Source organism: Notolepis coatsorum (assembly GCF_963971535.1).
Source record: "Notolepis coatsorum genome assembly, chromosome: 8".
Lineage (NCBI taxonomy): Eukaryota > Metazoa > Chordata > Actinopteri > Aulopiformes > Paralepididae > Notolepis > Notolepis coatsorum.
Genome location: NC_140172.1, coordinates 66243916 through 66261500, shown reverse-complemented (window position 1 = coordinate 66261500; position 17585 = coordinate 66243916). Strand labels below are relative to the sequence as shown.

At 40.5% G+C, this 17585-nt stretch overlaps 1 protein-coding gene across 1 annotated transcript in view; it reads right to left on the bottom strand.

The window, feature by feature from the left end:
* Window positions 1–805: 805 nt before the first annotated feature.
* LOC311233820 (moesin-like) overlaps window positions 806–17585 on the bottom strand; it is a 79456-nt gene continuing 62676 nt past the window's right edge. The window contains exons 8-13 of the mRNA XM_084320850.1: window positions 15087–15250; window positions 12859–12989; window positions 11204–11364; window positions 7980–8072; window positions 5307–5537; window positions 806–4240 (exon numbers count right to left, since the gene is read on the bottom strand). Of these exons, the coding sequence (XP_084176976.1) occupies window positions 4076–4240; window positions 5307–5537; window positions 7980–8072; window positions 11204–11364; window positions 12859–12989; window positions 15087–15250 (945 nt within the window). The 3' untranslated portion in view covers window positions 806–4075. The remainder of the gene's footprint in view (window positions 4241–5306; window positions 5538–7979; window positions 8073–11203; window positions 11365–12858; window positions 12990–15086; window positions 15251–17585) is intronic.

The following is a 17585-nucleotide window of genomic DNA, read 5'->3' as shown; positions in this document are numbered from 1 at the left end:
AATCACCCTACAAAAACAGTACTGTATTTGTAAAGCTGGTATGTCATAAATGTATAGATGTAGCAGTACTGTCTATCTGGGTTTAACATGGTTTATGGAGCTCCCTCTGGTGTCTACTAGTAGTGGATATACTATTGGATCTACTTTCTCTGTGGATGGTTTTGTGAATAAATCTCCATTATGCTTCAATTACTGTGTTTATTCTATAGCAATTCGGCCATTGTATAAAAGACATTACACCACTTGTAGTCGTGTGTTATAGGAATTAGATCATGCCTAGGGGGGTCTAATGACCCTCCGCTGCGCGTCGGGCCTAACAACCACCTCTAGGCATGATCTAATTCCTATAACACACTCCTGCACATGATATACACTGTACTTAAATAAATAACTTACTTGGAACATACCCTTGTGTTTGCTATTTTATTGAAATTATGCTTTAAGTTGCAGGAAATTACATCAAAATCGTTGTCTCCCCAACGGGGGCCACAGCCCCCCTCCAGAGACCACCCCACAGCCCCCCTCCAGACCACCCCACAGTCTCCCTCCAGACCACTCCACAGCCCCCCTCCAGACCACCCCACAGCCCCCCTCCAGACCACCCCCTAGTTGAGACTGAAATATCATGGTACTGTAAAGAAACACCACAGTACAAGTGACTCACACCAGAGTAATATCAGAGGTATACAATACTTATTGTGCTAGGGAACAGTGATTTAGCAAGGACTGCAGTGATAGTATCTCAAATATGTTGTACTGGAAATGCAATAATATAGAGAACAAAACAGAACATATTGAAACAAAATGCAGTTGATTCTTTTATTGACAGTTCAAATGAAGGCTTTTAAAGCAGGCTGCTGAACAACCAGACAAGGCACTGCCTGACACTCCAATGATTTACAATAGTTTATCATCATCAATTAGATATAATTTACTTGATAAAGAGTTCGGTGACTAATTTAATTTATTTCATAATCATTTTTTTAAAGAAATATACAAGAGGACACTCCAGCCCGAAACATATTCAAATACAGATTAGCAAAATGTGTATAATTTCTTTTTAAAACTAAACGTATCAAGGATAACAGCATGAAGCTCAAAATCTTAATTCCACGGTGGTCCAACCACAATGAATGCTTAGCCTGCAATCTAATATGATATTTGTCTTTTAAACATTACAACTTCGAAAAATCTAAAAGTCCAAATTACAACAGAGCTTTGGATATCGTATAATAAAAGGTCTAGTCAAATACTGGTATAATTTAAAAAAAAGAATTACTCCTAATCAAAGTATAGCTACAATTGTGCACATCTATAAGTCATAGCAGATACAGTTAAGTCTATATTTAGTCATTTTGTATGCCTCTTGGTTTTCCAGCATATTTGTATAATTAGATTTTGTATGAAAAGTAATACTGTCAAGATTCTTCCAAAAATAATGCTCTCCCCTGAAAAGAAAAAACATCCTTCAACACTTAAAAATCAGAACACAACTTAAAAGAGTTGTGTTCCAGAATGAGACATTCAACCATTTGGAAGAAGAAAAATAAAATAAAAACCACACCCTTACTGAAATATTCCTGGCATTAAAGTAAAACTCATAATGAAATAATACTTGCGTCATTGGCTACAACATCTCTCAAGACATTTGCCTTAAAAATACTAACATTATTGGATATTCACTTAAAAAAAATTATTTAAATTTTTTTTTATTTTTTTTTAGCGTTTTGGAATGAAACCTTTCAGACACAGTATAATCAGTTGGTATTTGCTAAAATGTTTACAGTACGCTTTGTTCACCTTCAAAAAAGCTGAAGCATCTACACCTAAAACATGACCACCCATACAGTTTAATCCACTGTTCTGTGTTGGGCTCATCTACACTGTATGGGTTGTACCAATGTAAAACAATCTGAATTTGATGATGTATATATATATATATTTTTTTTAAATAAATGTTTTTCACTTATAATCCAAATTCAAAAGCTTGAAACATTTTTCACCTATAATCCAAATTCAAAAACGATTACCAAATTAAACATCAAGAGAAACTCAAACCGACAATTGACATTATTCTATTATTTCTGTGATCTTAGTCAGTTCAATCAATATTTGTGGAGTATTTCTCTCCAATATCTAGATTTCAGATAAACAAGTATACAGCAGGGGGTTGTTGACTGTGTGGACTAAGAGCTGAAACTTTATTTTATAGTCTTACCAACGGTTTTAAATAACTAAATGCACTCCTTAATCCCCGAATGACCCTGAGCACAGTGCTGTCCTAACGTCCTCGCTCTCGTAGCAGCTCCAGAAAGGTCACTCATTGGCGTCACAGATAGGAGCCTCAGCTCGCCTGTTTCACTTGAAGGCCACAAATCTAGATTGAACTTGTCCAAGATCCTCCCCATTAAAATAATGTGAATTTGTTGTGGACTTTTGCTTTAAACCGTTGTGCCAATGATATGTTGCACTTTAGACAGGCTCATGAGATGGTTCATGACACATTCATAAATACAATGAATACAATACATTGTAAAGTGTATAGCACATACACTATGTGATTAGAGCAGAAATGTGATATGTTTAAATAGATTTTTAAATGAATTGCGTTGCCCAAAACACTTTTGTTTTCAACTCAAACCTCTTTTTATTTTTAACTCAAGGAAGGGCACATGGACACATGCTCTTTCTCAGCCACACCCTGTTTCACATTAGTAACAGTGACACACAGCTGTCTAGAATAACCTGTGTCTTCTACTGTTGGCCAGTGGGCGGCTCCACTGGGAACAACTAGCGGCAGCCGTCGGAGGTTAAAGGAACACTCCACCCAAAAACTAAAGCCATCGTACATGTTCCAAAACTACAAACCATCTCTTACAAATCCAGTGTGTTAATAATTGAGTTAAAAAACTGGAACGTGTAATGTCATTATGATGTCACATATTCCCAGAAGGTATTAAATACAGCCCAGTGAAATTATTGAAATAAAATAAATAAGCAACATCAAATAAAATCAAAGTCTTTGCATATGACTTTCCAGAAACGGTTAATATGTCTTACATACACAGAATAGCGCCACACCCAAATTAATTGTATGGAATTCTGTGCCTTGTTCAGCCGCCAGGAGGCTCGGTGATGCATGTAACGCCGTCTCTCGACTGATCCAGTCACACCACAATCACACAGCACTCTACTGCCTATTAATCATGATCTTCACAAACCTATTTTGCAGCTTTGTGTGTGTGTGTGCGTGTGTGTGTGGGCAGGGCTGAGAATATGAGCATTGAATGCCCCGACTGAGATAGTTTACAGAGGCTTACAGCATAAGAGATGAAACTATACATACATATTGCTTTCTCATATTTTGTCAAAGGAGCAGAAGTCGCACTCTGCTGTGACAACTGTCTCAATACTATATGACATGGTGCTGAGGAGAGGGAAGGCGTGGTGCATCTCCATGCTGCTGAAAATACCACTCGATCTGCTGGGCAACGCAGGCAAACTACTGTCTATCCTACAAAGTTACAGGCTTCACTCAGACTCTCCAGAATCAGTATGGAGCTGATGACAATATTACGGCAGCAGAACTGTGTGACCTTGTTGCATAAGGACATCAAGGTTGAATAAATAGTCAAAATGCTGCTACAGATGCATTTTAATTTAAATTGCATTGGTCCATATTTTATTATTATTATTACTATTATTTTTCATCTGCTATGTTAAAATAAATGTGACATCAATGTGTAATCACACGGCAAATGCTGATTGTTCAACACATGAATGTATCGTGAAATATGGTTGTGAGCCTGTTAAGAATGTGCCGACGTGCTATGAACCCTTACGAAGAAAGTTAGCTCCCTTTTGAACCTGGTGAATCACCTCCAATTCATTGTTACAGATGATTACGTTTTTATGGAATATTCAAGTCGTCATTACACATTACGTGCTGAACTTTTTGTGGCCTTTGGATAACGTGTATCTGTCTTCTGTGGGCATAAGGCACGCTAGCATGTGTTGAGGCAGGGCTGTGGTCTCGGGTGGTGAAGAGAGCCCTGCCGTGTGGAATGTGGACACGTTACATACATTCAAACTCATCTATTCGCTGTTTGGTGTTGCCTGAGCGGATCTGTCTAAGGGTCTTGTACTTGTCCCGTCCTACTCGCACGTTTTCTTGGTGGATGAGATCGTTGGCTGTCTTCATGGTCTCGTCCCGAGCGTCGGCCAGCTCTGAGCTCAGAGCCTGGTGGTAGAGGGAACAAAGCATCAATGCCAAATTCTCAGACTCCATACAAAGGCTACGTTCACACTGCAAGCCTTAGTGCTCAATTCTCATGTATTGCTCAGATCAAATATTTTTGTTTGGCTGTTCACATTCTTTTTTTTTTATGTGGCCAATATTAGATTCCAGTGTGAACTGGTCATGCTCCTGAACTGACCCGCATGCGTTATTTAAGGTAACCAACTTGCGTCTAACCACGCCCCCGCGGCAGCATTATGTAGCAGTAATTCCCCCTCTTTTAACATCGACGGCTAGCTCAACTGGTTCGCCGCCTTGCTCTGGATCCTGTGGTGCGTTGGTAACAAGTTCGAATCCCTTCATTTTTTTTTTTTTTTTTTTTTTTTTAACATGCATTCTTTCACCGGTTAAGTTTAGGCATTGTTTCGGAGTTGGTTAAGGTTAGGGTTAAGTTTAGGCATTGTTTCGGAGTTGGTTAAGGTTAGAAGGGTTAAGTTTAGGCGCTGTTTCGGAGTTGGTTAAGGTTAGAGTTTGTCGCAGAGAATGGCAATAGAATGCAGCCTATTTCCGCACTGCCGCTCTCTCGCGCTGCCGCGGTCACATGGGCATAGTGGCCAATCAGAGAAACGCTGAACACAAGTTGGTTGCCTAAAATATTCACGCGACCCGCATGCACAAATTAAGTTTAGCTTGTACAGAAGTATTACCCCAAATAATATAGTAAATTCCTCACTGTCCATACACTGACCTCAGAGTGGTTGGTGATCTAATAGGTGTGGTTGGTGATCTAATAGGAGTAGTTGGTGATCTAATAGGAGTGGTTGGTGATCTAATAGGTGTGGTTGGTGATCTAATAGGAGTGGTTGGTGATCTAATTAATAGGTGTAGTTGGTGATCTAATAGGTGTGGTTGGTGATCTAATAGGTGTGGTTGGTGATCTAATAGGTGTGGTTGGTGATCTAATGGGTGTGGTTGGTGATCTAATAGGTGTGGTTGGTGATCTAATAGGTGTGGTTGGTGATCTAATAGGTGTGGTTGGTGATCTAATAGGTGTGGTTGGTGAACTCACCAGCAGACTCTTCTGGACTCTGACGTTCTTCTCGGCCTCGGTCATACGGTCCTCCTCGCTGCGGTCCTGGTAGATGGAGGCGTCACTGAACTCTGCGCTGGCCTCGGCACTGCTCTCGTCGTTCTCGTCGTGTGCGTTTTCCTCCTGCACAGGCTCTTGTATGTGGACCACCATCATTTTGCTCTTCAGCTCGTCTTTGGTTTTCTCCAGGTCCTCCTGCACGATGGCGACCTGAGGAGACATGGTTTAGGGAAAAACAACTTGAGGAGATGTCGTTTTTCATTGGAGGTGGACAGGTTCTGGCCAAGCTGCAAGTCATAATTTTATAATATAAATAAATGTGAAAATGTTCTTCCGAATCTAGCATCTAGCAGAGAGGAACAAGACCAGGAACCCTGGTTCAACTGGACTCCTGGCCCACACTGCCACCTAGAGGCAAATGCAGGGTATTTTTCTGCTTAATACTGTGACTCAAGTTTGTCAGTGAAAACATTCAAAAGACAATTCCTTCCCCTGCTCACATGCCTAAGTTTGAATGTATTCTCCCACCTCCCAGATTTAGATTCATCTAATCTCATCTAATTCCCCTTTAAACTCGGTATCCTTTGCCATTTTATTGTCTAGTACTTCTGTATTGCCTGGTTAACTGGGATGGTGTGATGGTTTTATATACTGTTTGCAGTGACTGTAAGTTCCTCTGGATAAGAATGTCAACTGAAGCTTTTATTTCATAATATTCTTTTTTAAACATCACAATGAGGACCTTTGGGACCAACCATTTATGGCTTCATTCTTTCAAAAGTCCAAATAGGGAAAATCACAATGGGGGCAAGAAAGATCCTCCCAGGATACCCCCCCCCCCCCCCCTAGCATAACTAAGACAACCACAACCAGCAAAACCTACATGAGTCACTCTGTCCATAGTCAAGAGAGACAGGTTGACTGATCATGGTGTTTACCAAAATAGACCTTAGGCTAACTTTCCAACACACACACACACACAGACACACACAGACACACACACACACACACACACACACACACACACACACACACACACACACACACACACACACACACACACACACACACACACACACACACACACACACACACACACACACACACACACACACACACACACACACACACACACACACACACACACACACACACACACACACACACACAGATGAAGCCCCAGGAATACAGAATACAGTTGTTTCATCAGCACCGTCAACCAAAAGTGACATTTTACTAACAAACAGCTGCATATAAAAGCATTTTCAATAGAATAAGTACATATACTACTTATGGCTATAACTGCCCTACACTGTAATCATAGTAATCATAATAATCATAATTACCTACCTCTCATACTATAGTCTACCCATATAACGCTGTATGATAGCATGTACAATAGTGCTGTATATACCATATATATACATTTATATATTTACAGCATATTTGTCTGAATATACCTATATAGCTACTTATACACCTGCAAATAACCCATATAACTCTGTATGATAGCATGTACAATGATGCTATATATACCGTATATATATATTTATTCTTACAGTGTATATATATACTGTATATATATATCCACATCTGTCTGTACATACCTGCATATAATCCTTTTTACATACCTGTAGATACAATATCTGTAGGAGCTATTTGATTGTTTTTGTGTTAAGTCTGTAGGTGTTAAGTTCATCACTGGGTGGCAGCGCAGAGCGCATGGGTTGTGAATAAAGGCACAGGTGTAGGCTATTGCAATCAAGGTATCAAGGTATGGGTGATGGAGAGGTCTCACGTTTTTTACCGCACGCATGTACCCTCGCTCGTTTTCACTATTATTATTATATATTTTTTTAAATATGTTTTTTGTAGATTTCTATTGCGTTTTTACTACCGGGCAGTCCGGTAGAGAGAGAGGGAGATGAAATGGGAGACATTCGGCAAAGAACGCCGGGTTCTTTGCCACGCATTACGTGGTTCGCCACTTGGGCGCCCCGGTTTTCACTATTATTAACAGCATTAATTAATCAGAAACTATTGTTTGGCTCATCAACCATGTATTATGTTAAATACTTCAATTAAATGGGAACTTCACCCAACGGCAGGTGACACCGACTGGACATTACGTTTTTTTCTAATTGCGTGCCAGAGACGAGGATTTCCCGCACCCAACCGAGCGCCTACCAGGACATCAGGATAGTCGCTACAATATCTATATCTGTACATATCCCTACCTACTCTTACTAGTTACACTGCTGGCTAGTATGACTTACTACCGTAGTGTCTCTATACTGTACCTGCATCACTTTACATATTAATACTTCAACTCTGTACATATATCTGATTAGCAGTATTACTCAGTAGTACTAAATGATATGTTTTATATCCAGTTTAATGACCTGTACATTGTATATTACTAATGCACTTGACTGTTACATTTGCAATCTGGTTGGATGCCAAACTTCTTTTCGTTGTACTGTACTTGTGCTGTATAATGACAATACATTTGAATCGAACGAATCAAACGTAACGTAACATACAATATGTACCTTTTTTCCTGTGGTTGAATATTACTTTATTTACATATTTTAAGCGAGATGGGGCTGTGTGTGTTTACATGGCACCATGAGTCCCAGTAGAAGTCCTCACCTTCTCCTGCCACTCTGCAGCCTCGTCTTCCTTCTTCTTCTTGGCGTCCTCCAGCAGGGAGATCTTGGAGGTCAGGTCAGCCAACTCTGTGGCCTGAGGGAACAACGTTTTAATTAAATTTTGAGAGACTAGACGAATAACACACACTTTTGCTGTTGTTGTTTTTTGCATATATATCGCAACGCAACACTCTAGCGGCGCGGGTGTGCATTATTTTTAATACAATATAATACAATATATATATAGAATTAAAGACCTATTTGTTGCCTGTCGATTGCCCTTTCAGGCGACAAAATCCGTTAAGCGGTTATCGAGTTACATGCTGAGGCATGCGCCAAAGTACACGGCAGACTTTTTTTCTTTTAATACCACCCCCGACTTCCAATGCTCTAGCTCCGTCAATCATTTGCCGATCTCGAAAACTATTGGACAGGGTTGTAACCAATGGGTGTGGCTTTCCAATGATACCCCACGTGGGGATGAGCGAGTCAGGGATCTAGGTGAAATATCACGAGCGAAAACAGGAAGAGAAAGAAACGCTGAATGCATTGGAGTCAATGAGAAAACTGAAACCTGCAGAGCTTTTTTTCTTCTCCCAGTTTACCAAAATTGCTCCTAATAACTCATTTCTGAACGGATTTTTATGAAATTTGGACATTTACTATATAAGACTTCAGGCTATGGACCAGCTCATACCAGCTCATCATATAACTTTCTTTTAAGCACACTACTTCTGGATATTGCAACTACTACAGAAAAACGTGAGTAACAAGTTTTTCTACAACTCAAGTTCAGACCTAGGTTACTCTATTTCATTAGCACTAAAAGTGAATTCTCTTTATTGTATCAGACACTTCAGAATGGTATCTTTCAAAAGAGACCAGGCTCATGCATGTGCTATAAGTATTAGGTATAGTATTTTGGTTTTCAAATAAAGTATGCAGTCCTCAAAAACTAAAACTAAAATGGCCACTTTTGGGGGCGCCTGTTAACTCAATCTGCGCCAACAACGTTTATATACGCGTTTGCTCGACAACCGTTGAACGCCATCCATGTATACGTTATTTGGTCGATTTTAATATTCTATTCAATGTCACGGACCTGTATGTTGCCGTTAAAAGGCATACTAGGACCCCGAGGGTGCAGTACCGGCCAGATCCTACTAGGTGGCAGTATCGAGAGTGCAGTAAACCCTGTTTCAGACTGTGTGTTACGTTTAAACTAGTGCTGTCAGGCGATTAAAAAAAAGTATCTAATTAATTACAGGATTTGTAATTAATTAATATAATTAATCGCATTTTAATCGCATAACAATTTTATACATGATATTCTATATTCATTAATTATATTTCAAATTGCATGTGTCCGGATGGCAGAATTCAGTACTGTATCTACAAAACCTTCTGTTTAATCATCTTCCATTTATTAATTCGCTTAGATTTTTCAGGTCTGATCAATTTTAGCATGGTGTTATAAGATTAAAAAGAATTATTGATATTCTCATTTGGTTCATTACAATTTACTCAAGCCTAGTAACACACCGTATTTCTGACACTGGGAATACATTCCCTAAGATCCCTAGAATCAGATACCAAGAACATGCAAATGGACCATTTTAAGTCTGTAAATGTGTATTCTACGTTATTATGGAATGACTAATAATTTAAAAAAGAATCTATATAAAAAAACAAAAACAAAAAGTGTAATTAATTTTCATAACGCGATAATTTGCTGTGTAATTAATTAATCTAATTAACGCGATAAACTGACAGCCCTAGTTTAAACCCCTCCGGGCGCTGAATTTAGACGGAGCCAAGTAGATCGCTTAATCCGACCACTTCTAAATGCATCTAGCACACTCAATCCATAAATTGTGCCAAATTATGTCTGGGACCAAATGGGACCAATACTGGAAATCGCGAGCAGACAATTGGAATATTCTTTTTGGAATATGCCCGATCAAAGGTAAGGACTATCTGACGTCAATTCCAGCTTGATCGTACAATGTTTTCATATCGATCCAGCTGATCAGTGTGTGTGGGGTTCACAACGAATGCCGTTACTGGCAATCAAAGCATCGGAAACGACCCCCCCCCCCCCATTCATGCATTCAAGATGAAACATAATACCTATTATATACATTTGATTTGGAAATAGTAGCGTGTCCAGGGATGAAACGCCAATGCTTTTAGTAGAATTCACGTAGAGCCCTATAACTCAGCTCTCCAGGAATTAGCCCGGATCACTCCGAAAATATACTTATATTCACCAGGGGATACGGGACACAAACGTATTCATGAAAAAATTTATTCTTTTTTGCACTGGACAGAAGATAGTTACTGTCAAATGACCATAGTATTGTATCCATAGCTATAATATAGAATATAGATATAGCTAGGGCGGCTATGTGGCGTAGTGGGCAAGGCACTCGCCACGAAATGCTGGAGACGCTGGGCTCGTCAGTTCGAGCCCAGCGCTCCACATTTGCTTTCAGTTTAGCTGGTCATCCGTACTAATACACATTGGCCGTATTAGGGGGTGGGAAACTGATGGGTGGGGATCGGGCGTTGTCGACAGCGACTCCTACAGGTCGGTTGGTGCGCCTGCGCAGTAGAATCAGGAAGTGTCGGGGGCAGCGTGAGCCTCCCACGCGTTACTCCTCGCCACTGAGAGATCGAGCTGCGCAGGTGAAAAGATGCAACTGCTGTTACCTCAAGTACCGGAGGGGACTTGTGCTATGTATGACTTAGTCCACATTGCAGCCGGCTTGTGGGAGGCAAGAAACAGCGTCCGTGACAGGGGAGGGTTGAATTGGATGATACGAAATTGGGATGGGAGAAAATATATAGAAAAATGGGAGAAAAAGTGGATAAAACAAAATAATATAGATATAGCTCTACAAACAATGTGACGCACTCTTTTAAAGCGTGGCCTAGCTAGAACAGGATGAGGAAAATGGCCGGCGCTGAATGAGTTAAGAGGTTAATCATCAAAATCTGTAAAAAGAATATGTGTTCTCCAATTGTTATTCTGAAAATGGATGTGATGTAATGCAGAGTCCTCTCTTTAAATCTAATGTCCAAGATATCTTTCTAGTGTATGTTGATGATACTGTATGATAACTGACCAGGTGCTCTTGGTTCTAGTGTATGTTGATGATACTATAGGATAACTGACCAGGTGCTCTTGGTTCTAGTGTATGTTGATACTGTAGGATAACTAACCAGGTGCTCTTGGTTCTTCATCTGGTTCTCCGACTGCTGCAACAGGGTGTTCTTAGCGTCCTCTGCCATCTTGAGGTCTTTCTCCAGACGCTCGGCCTCCTCGTCTGCGCGCGTCCTCTCCAGCTCCAACTCTAGAGCCCTCTTAGTCTGCTCCTCCAGCTCTGCATGGTGACACGCAAAGGGTTTCAGTGCCAAACGCTATGTCCACTTTGTCTTTGAGGGGGAGGGTAATGAACCTGACATTCATTGCTCATGTGTCTTTTTTATTAAGAAAATACCTTTAGTAGGCTTATAACTTCAGTCGTAAATCCTTGTGTTTTGCTTTGATATCAATAATAGTTTTGTAAGTAGAGTAGCTGCCATCATTAGGGCTGCTGCGATGATCCAATAATAATATCATCTTGAGACAATTTCAGTTATTTTGTTTGATCGTGGAAATTGTTTTATTTTACCCTTTGGAATCTTTCCTTTTCCATATACAAAATGTGTTTGCTAATTTGTCTACATGTATATCCCCAGCATTACCCACTAGGTCCTCACTTCAGATTAAGCTGCCTGTTAAATAACATAAGGCCCAGATCAGATTCAGATCAAGCTGCCTGTTAAATAACCTAAGGCCTAGATCAGATTCAGATTAAACTGCCTGTTAAATAACATAAGGCCTAGATCAGATTCAGATTAAGGTGCCTGTTAAATAACCTAAAGCCTAGATCAGATTCAGATGAAGCTGCCTGTTAAATAACATAAGGCCTAGATCAGATTCAGATGAAGCTGCCTGTTAAATAACATAAAGCCCAGATCAGATTCAGATTAAGGTGCCTGTTAAATACCATAAAGCCTAGATCAGATTCAGATTAAGCTGCCTGTTAAATAACCTAAATCTTAGATCAGATTCAGATTAAACTGCCTGTTAAATAACATAAAGCCTAGATCAGATTCAGATTAAGGTGCCTGTTAAATACCATAAGGCCTAGATCAGATTCAGATTAAGGTGCCTGTTAAATACCATAAGGCCTAGATCAGATTCAGATCAAGCTGCCTGTTAAATACCATAAGGCCTAGATCAGATTCAGATCAAGCTGCCTGTTAAATAACATAAGAGACAGGATGCTTTCAGACAGGATGCGTTCAGCAGCTGGGAGCAGCTGTCTCCGTAATTGTTACTGATGTGAGTGAATCTTTTCCGTTGCTGAGCGTCTCCTGTTTCTCCACATAAGGCGCATCAGGTTTTTTGGAGGGGCTCCATGAACCATTAAAATCAAGGCTTCAACAACAAAGCAATGTGGTGTGACTTACAGGCTGCAAAACATTTCCTATTTGATCTGGTCCTGAACGTCTGTGCAGCAGAGGTCACAGAGAGGTTATGTGCTGTTTCATTGCACAAAACCGTTTCCCTCGCTAACCCATTGACGTTTACAGACAACCGTTTCCCACAATATATACAACTTTATACAACAAAATAGCGACTGAGACTATTAGTCAGTCTTTATAGAACAGTGATTGACACTATACCAGTCAGTCTTTATAGAACAGTGATTGACACTTTACCAGTCAGTCTTTATAGAACAGTGATTGACACTATACCAGTCAGTCTTTATAGAACAGTGATTGACACTATACCAGTCAGTCTTTATAGAACAGTGATTGACACTGACCTTGTTGGGCTTTCTTTGTCTGCTCCTCAATCTGCTTTAACCGTTCTATCAATTCCTCCTTTTCCTTTTCAATCTTCTCCTTTTCTTTTTCTGCAACTTCTCTTTTCCTCTTTTCATTCTCCAGCAAAGCCCTAACAGTAGAGATCACACTGTAAACATTGGGCAAGAGATACACTATACAGGAGGTACAGTAGGGATGGTTCTGCATGGTGTAGTTTGGATTGTTGCAAAGGTTGCTAACAAAGTTGAAACAAAGTGTTAAAGGTGGAACAAACAGTGACCTCTAGGGAAAAGAGCCCTGCTTGGTATTACAACGTATTGGCATTTTTAGTTTTGGTCTAATATGTGGGTTGGAGTTCAGTAACTTATTATACTGTGAATTTCCGCAGGCCTCTCTTGGCAGAGTCTGAGGAGTGGCCAGCATTAGCAACCCCCAAGTCAAATCAAGTCATGTGTTCCTTTATTAATGCCCTTGGGGGTATTCAAGTGTCATAGCAGCATGGGGGGGGGGGGGTTACAGGTAGGATAGGTACATAGAACAAAGTGCAAGTAATAATGACTATAGTGATAACAATAGTAGTAGTGAACAGTAGTGGATGGCAGGATTCAATCAGACAGTAGTAATAGTGATGATGGTATAAATGGTCCAAACCATAGTAACACACCAGAGTCTGTGTCAGATAGTCCCCTCCCCCTATCCCCACTCAACTCCAACCCCCCACACCAGACCAAAACTAAAAGAATTTAACAAAGTGCAATACCAAGCAGGGCTTTTTAGCCTAGAAGTGGCTGTTTTGACGACTTTACAGATGATCTCTTTAAGTCCTTGTTAGTCAGGGTTCCCACAGACATTGTAAATGAAATTCAAGGACTTTCAAGTACTTTTCCAAGCACTATTTTTCATTTTAAAAGGGCATTTAAAAGGATACAATTCACTTTTAAATGCTGTTTTTTATAGAAAAAAAATCTGATCCAATATTTATGGCTTAAAACTAGGGATGCTCGATATAGGCTTTTTTACCGATACCGATATACCGATATTGTCCAACTCTTAATTTTGATATATGCAGGGTTTCCCCCCACAAAAAAATGGAATAATTTCAGGTAATTTAACATTACATATCTCTTGTTGTGGAATTAACACAACATTATGCAGTCTTTTGACAATAAATAAAATCAGAATTTGTTCTTACTTGCTTGCCTGGGTAAATAAAGGTTATAGAAATGTAAACAAATAATAATAATAATCATTTTTGAAAACCGATACCGATATTTTCCGATGCCAATATGTAAGGGATAATGTATGCCTACGAGGTCATTGTCGCAAAATAATTGACCGACACGGAGTTTAAAATACCGAGGCGCCGCGCCGAGGTGTTTTAAACGTAGTGAAGGTCAATTATTTTGCGACAATGACCGAGTAGGCTATACATTATCCCGCTTATTACATGGCTAACTTACTAACAATATACCTAATTCATTTGACAAATCGCAGTTGTTCTGTGGCTCTGTCAGCCCAAATAAAGTGATTATTATTATCGCGGGCAGCCTCTGGCTCCGCTGTCAGTGCAGCGCTATACATTATCCCGCTTATTACATGGCTAACTTACTAACAATATACCTAATTCATTTGACAAATCGCAGTTGTTCTGTGGCTCTGTCAGCCCAAATAAAGTGATTATTATTATCGCGGGCAGCCTCTGTGTTCTGGCTCCGCTGTGTTCTGGGTCCGCTCGTCGCTCCGCCCCCTGTCATCGCCGGCACGGCAGTGTCTAATTGCACTGAAACAGTGTGTCAGTGGGCTTGATTGCGAACAGCTGCGCTCTGCGGTCATTATTGAAAAATCTGCGGTCATTATTGAAAAATAATGACCGCAGTCGGGGGGCTATTGACCAATCACAAGCAAGCATTTCGGCGAATGTGAAAACGCCATGTAATAACAGCCGATAATATCGGTAGGCCGATAATATCGGACATCCCTACTTAAAACCTATTTCTGACAATTAGTTACACTTTAAATAAAAATAATAAAATTTCTTGATTCAGAAAAATGTTATCATGGATGAACAAAACTTTCAATGTGAATGGTTGATTTGAATTTCAATTACTTTTTAAGCACCTTGTTAAAAAATTTGCTGTTTTCAAGGAATTCCAGGCTTTGACTTTTTTTTGTCAAAAATCAAGCACTTAACCCTGATTACTGTTTCTGACCAGAGGCTGTGACTCACCTCTCCATCTTCTTGTTGTTCTTCTCCTCCCGAGCCTGAGCCTTCATCTGCTGCACCTCGATGGTGTCTGGCTTGCGACGACGCATGTACAGCTCGTGGTTCCCCATACAGAGAGCCAGGATGCGTTTGTTGATGCGCAGTCTCGGAGCATAGAATACAAAGTCCTTGAAGAAAAAGGCCCACGTTAAGCTTGTGATTCTCATTATACAACGGCATGCAAATTTCTCGATTCTGATTGGCTGAAACAGTCATTTTACACGTGTTTATTGCGAACAGTCCACGCTGGCTGGTCCTAGGACCCGCCCACAACCGAATCACTTCACATCACTCCGCCGGATCACAAGAGAACGGACAATAATCTTTACAAATGGATATGTTGATAGCGACTAAACGACTAAATATCAAGCGATTCTGTCACAGCGAATGTCTTAGTCCTTTAAACAATGTTGGATGATGTAATTGATGGGTCTTGAATCATTGTGTAACAAAAAAAAAATCGCGGATTGATTGATTGATTAATTTTCAATTTTTTTTCAATTTTTTTTTCCTTCTCTGACTGCAGCCCTCACTCTCACACTGTCCGACGCTGGCTCAGTCTCCACCCCCCCCCCCCCCCCACACACACACACACACACACACACACACACTCCTGTCTGCAACGCGGGGGACTGAGAGAGAGCTGGGTGCTGCGCTGTTCTAAGTGAGCATGGCCTATTGAGTTGATTGATTGATTGATTGATTGCTAATTTTATTACTGTACGCTTGGTTTCCAACTGGTTAAGTTTAGGCCCTCTACAGTAGGTTTAAAAAAATAAATAAAAAAATAGGGCGAAGAAAACGTTTTTTTCCTATAGGGCAAAGAAAACTTTTTTATTTGTTTTACCTACTTTCTATAGAAGCATCTAAGAATGAAGTTCTATAGAAAGTAGGTCTGCATCCCCTTAACAATTGTGTGTATTGAGCCGTACTGTATTGTACCCATTCTGCATCTGGTAATACAATTTTCAATCAATCATTCCAATAATACACAGTTGGATGTGTTAGTTGGTTGGATGCACTTCAAGCTGCTTCCACATGAGGCAACTTCTCTCAATCATTCCAATAATACACAGTTGGATGTGTTAGTTGGTTGGATGCACTTCCGATCTGCTTCCACATGGAGGCAAATTGTCTTTTTTGTAGTTGTGGGAACTACTTTTTCTGGCAGATGGTTTTTTCAATAAATCTTCGATTAATGTGTGTTTATTGTATAGCAATAAGGTTGGATGAATGTGGCAGTTGTATAAAAGCTTTACACCACTTGCAGTCGTGATTTGTGAACAATAAACCATGCCTAGGGGGGTCTAACGACCCTCGGCTGCGCCTCGGGCCTAACAACCACCCCTAGGCATGGTTTATTGTTCACAAACCACTCCTGCGCGTGATGTAATGCTTAAATAAGGCAGTGTTAGAGGTTTTCCTACTGGTGTCAAGACGTACTGGAGATTGATCAATGCATGCTTTTTTACACCACTATGTATAGATAGGGATGCACCAATATCAATACTGGTATCTCAGCATCCCTACGTATAGACCTGGGGAGGCACGTGATAGTTCTAAGACCCGCCTGGTTCTGGATGAGTTTTTCCTATGGTCTACAAGGGGTTTCTCAAGGCAGCTGGATTTATAGTTTGACTTATTCAATTGATCTGAAATTTCATGGGAACAGAGTTAAGGTTAATTATGTGAGATTTGCCTCTTGAAACGATACCTTTTAGCACCAAATTAATAAGTACTACAATTTCCATCGGACACTACAAGCCTGGTCTCGAGCGAACATTACAAAACCAAAATAGTCAAAACAACAGACTGGATACACACTATTGGAATTACATACTCATGATTACCTGACTCAGATAGTAACAGTATAGTAACAGTAAATTCAATAACTTATACCTCTGTCAAAGATTATGAACCTACACAATACGGTATGGGAGTAAGTACTGATAGTTTGAGCTTCACTTGGAAGCTGCAAAGAGGGGAAATCACAGTGGAACCTCACTCCTCGGGTCTATAGACCACAGTGGAACCTCACTCCTCGGGTCTATAGACCACAGTGGAACCTCACTCCCCAGGCCTATAGATCACAGTAGAACCTCACTCCCCAGGCCTATAGATCACAGTAGAACCTCACTCCCCAGGCCTATAGATCACAGTGGAACCTCACTCCCCAGGCCTATAGATCACAGTGGAACCTCACTCCCCAGGCCTATAGATCACAGTGGAACCTCACTCTCCAGGCCTATAGATCACAGTAGAACCTCGCTCTCGGCCTATAGATCACAGTAGAACCTCACTCCCCAGGCCTATAGATCACAGTGGAACCTCACTCCCCATGCCTATAGATCACAGTGGAACATCACTATCCAGGCCTATAGATCACAGTGGAACCTCACTCCTCGGGTCTATAGACCACAGTGGAACCTCACTCCTCGGGTCTATAGACCACAGTGGAACCTC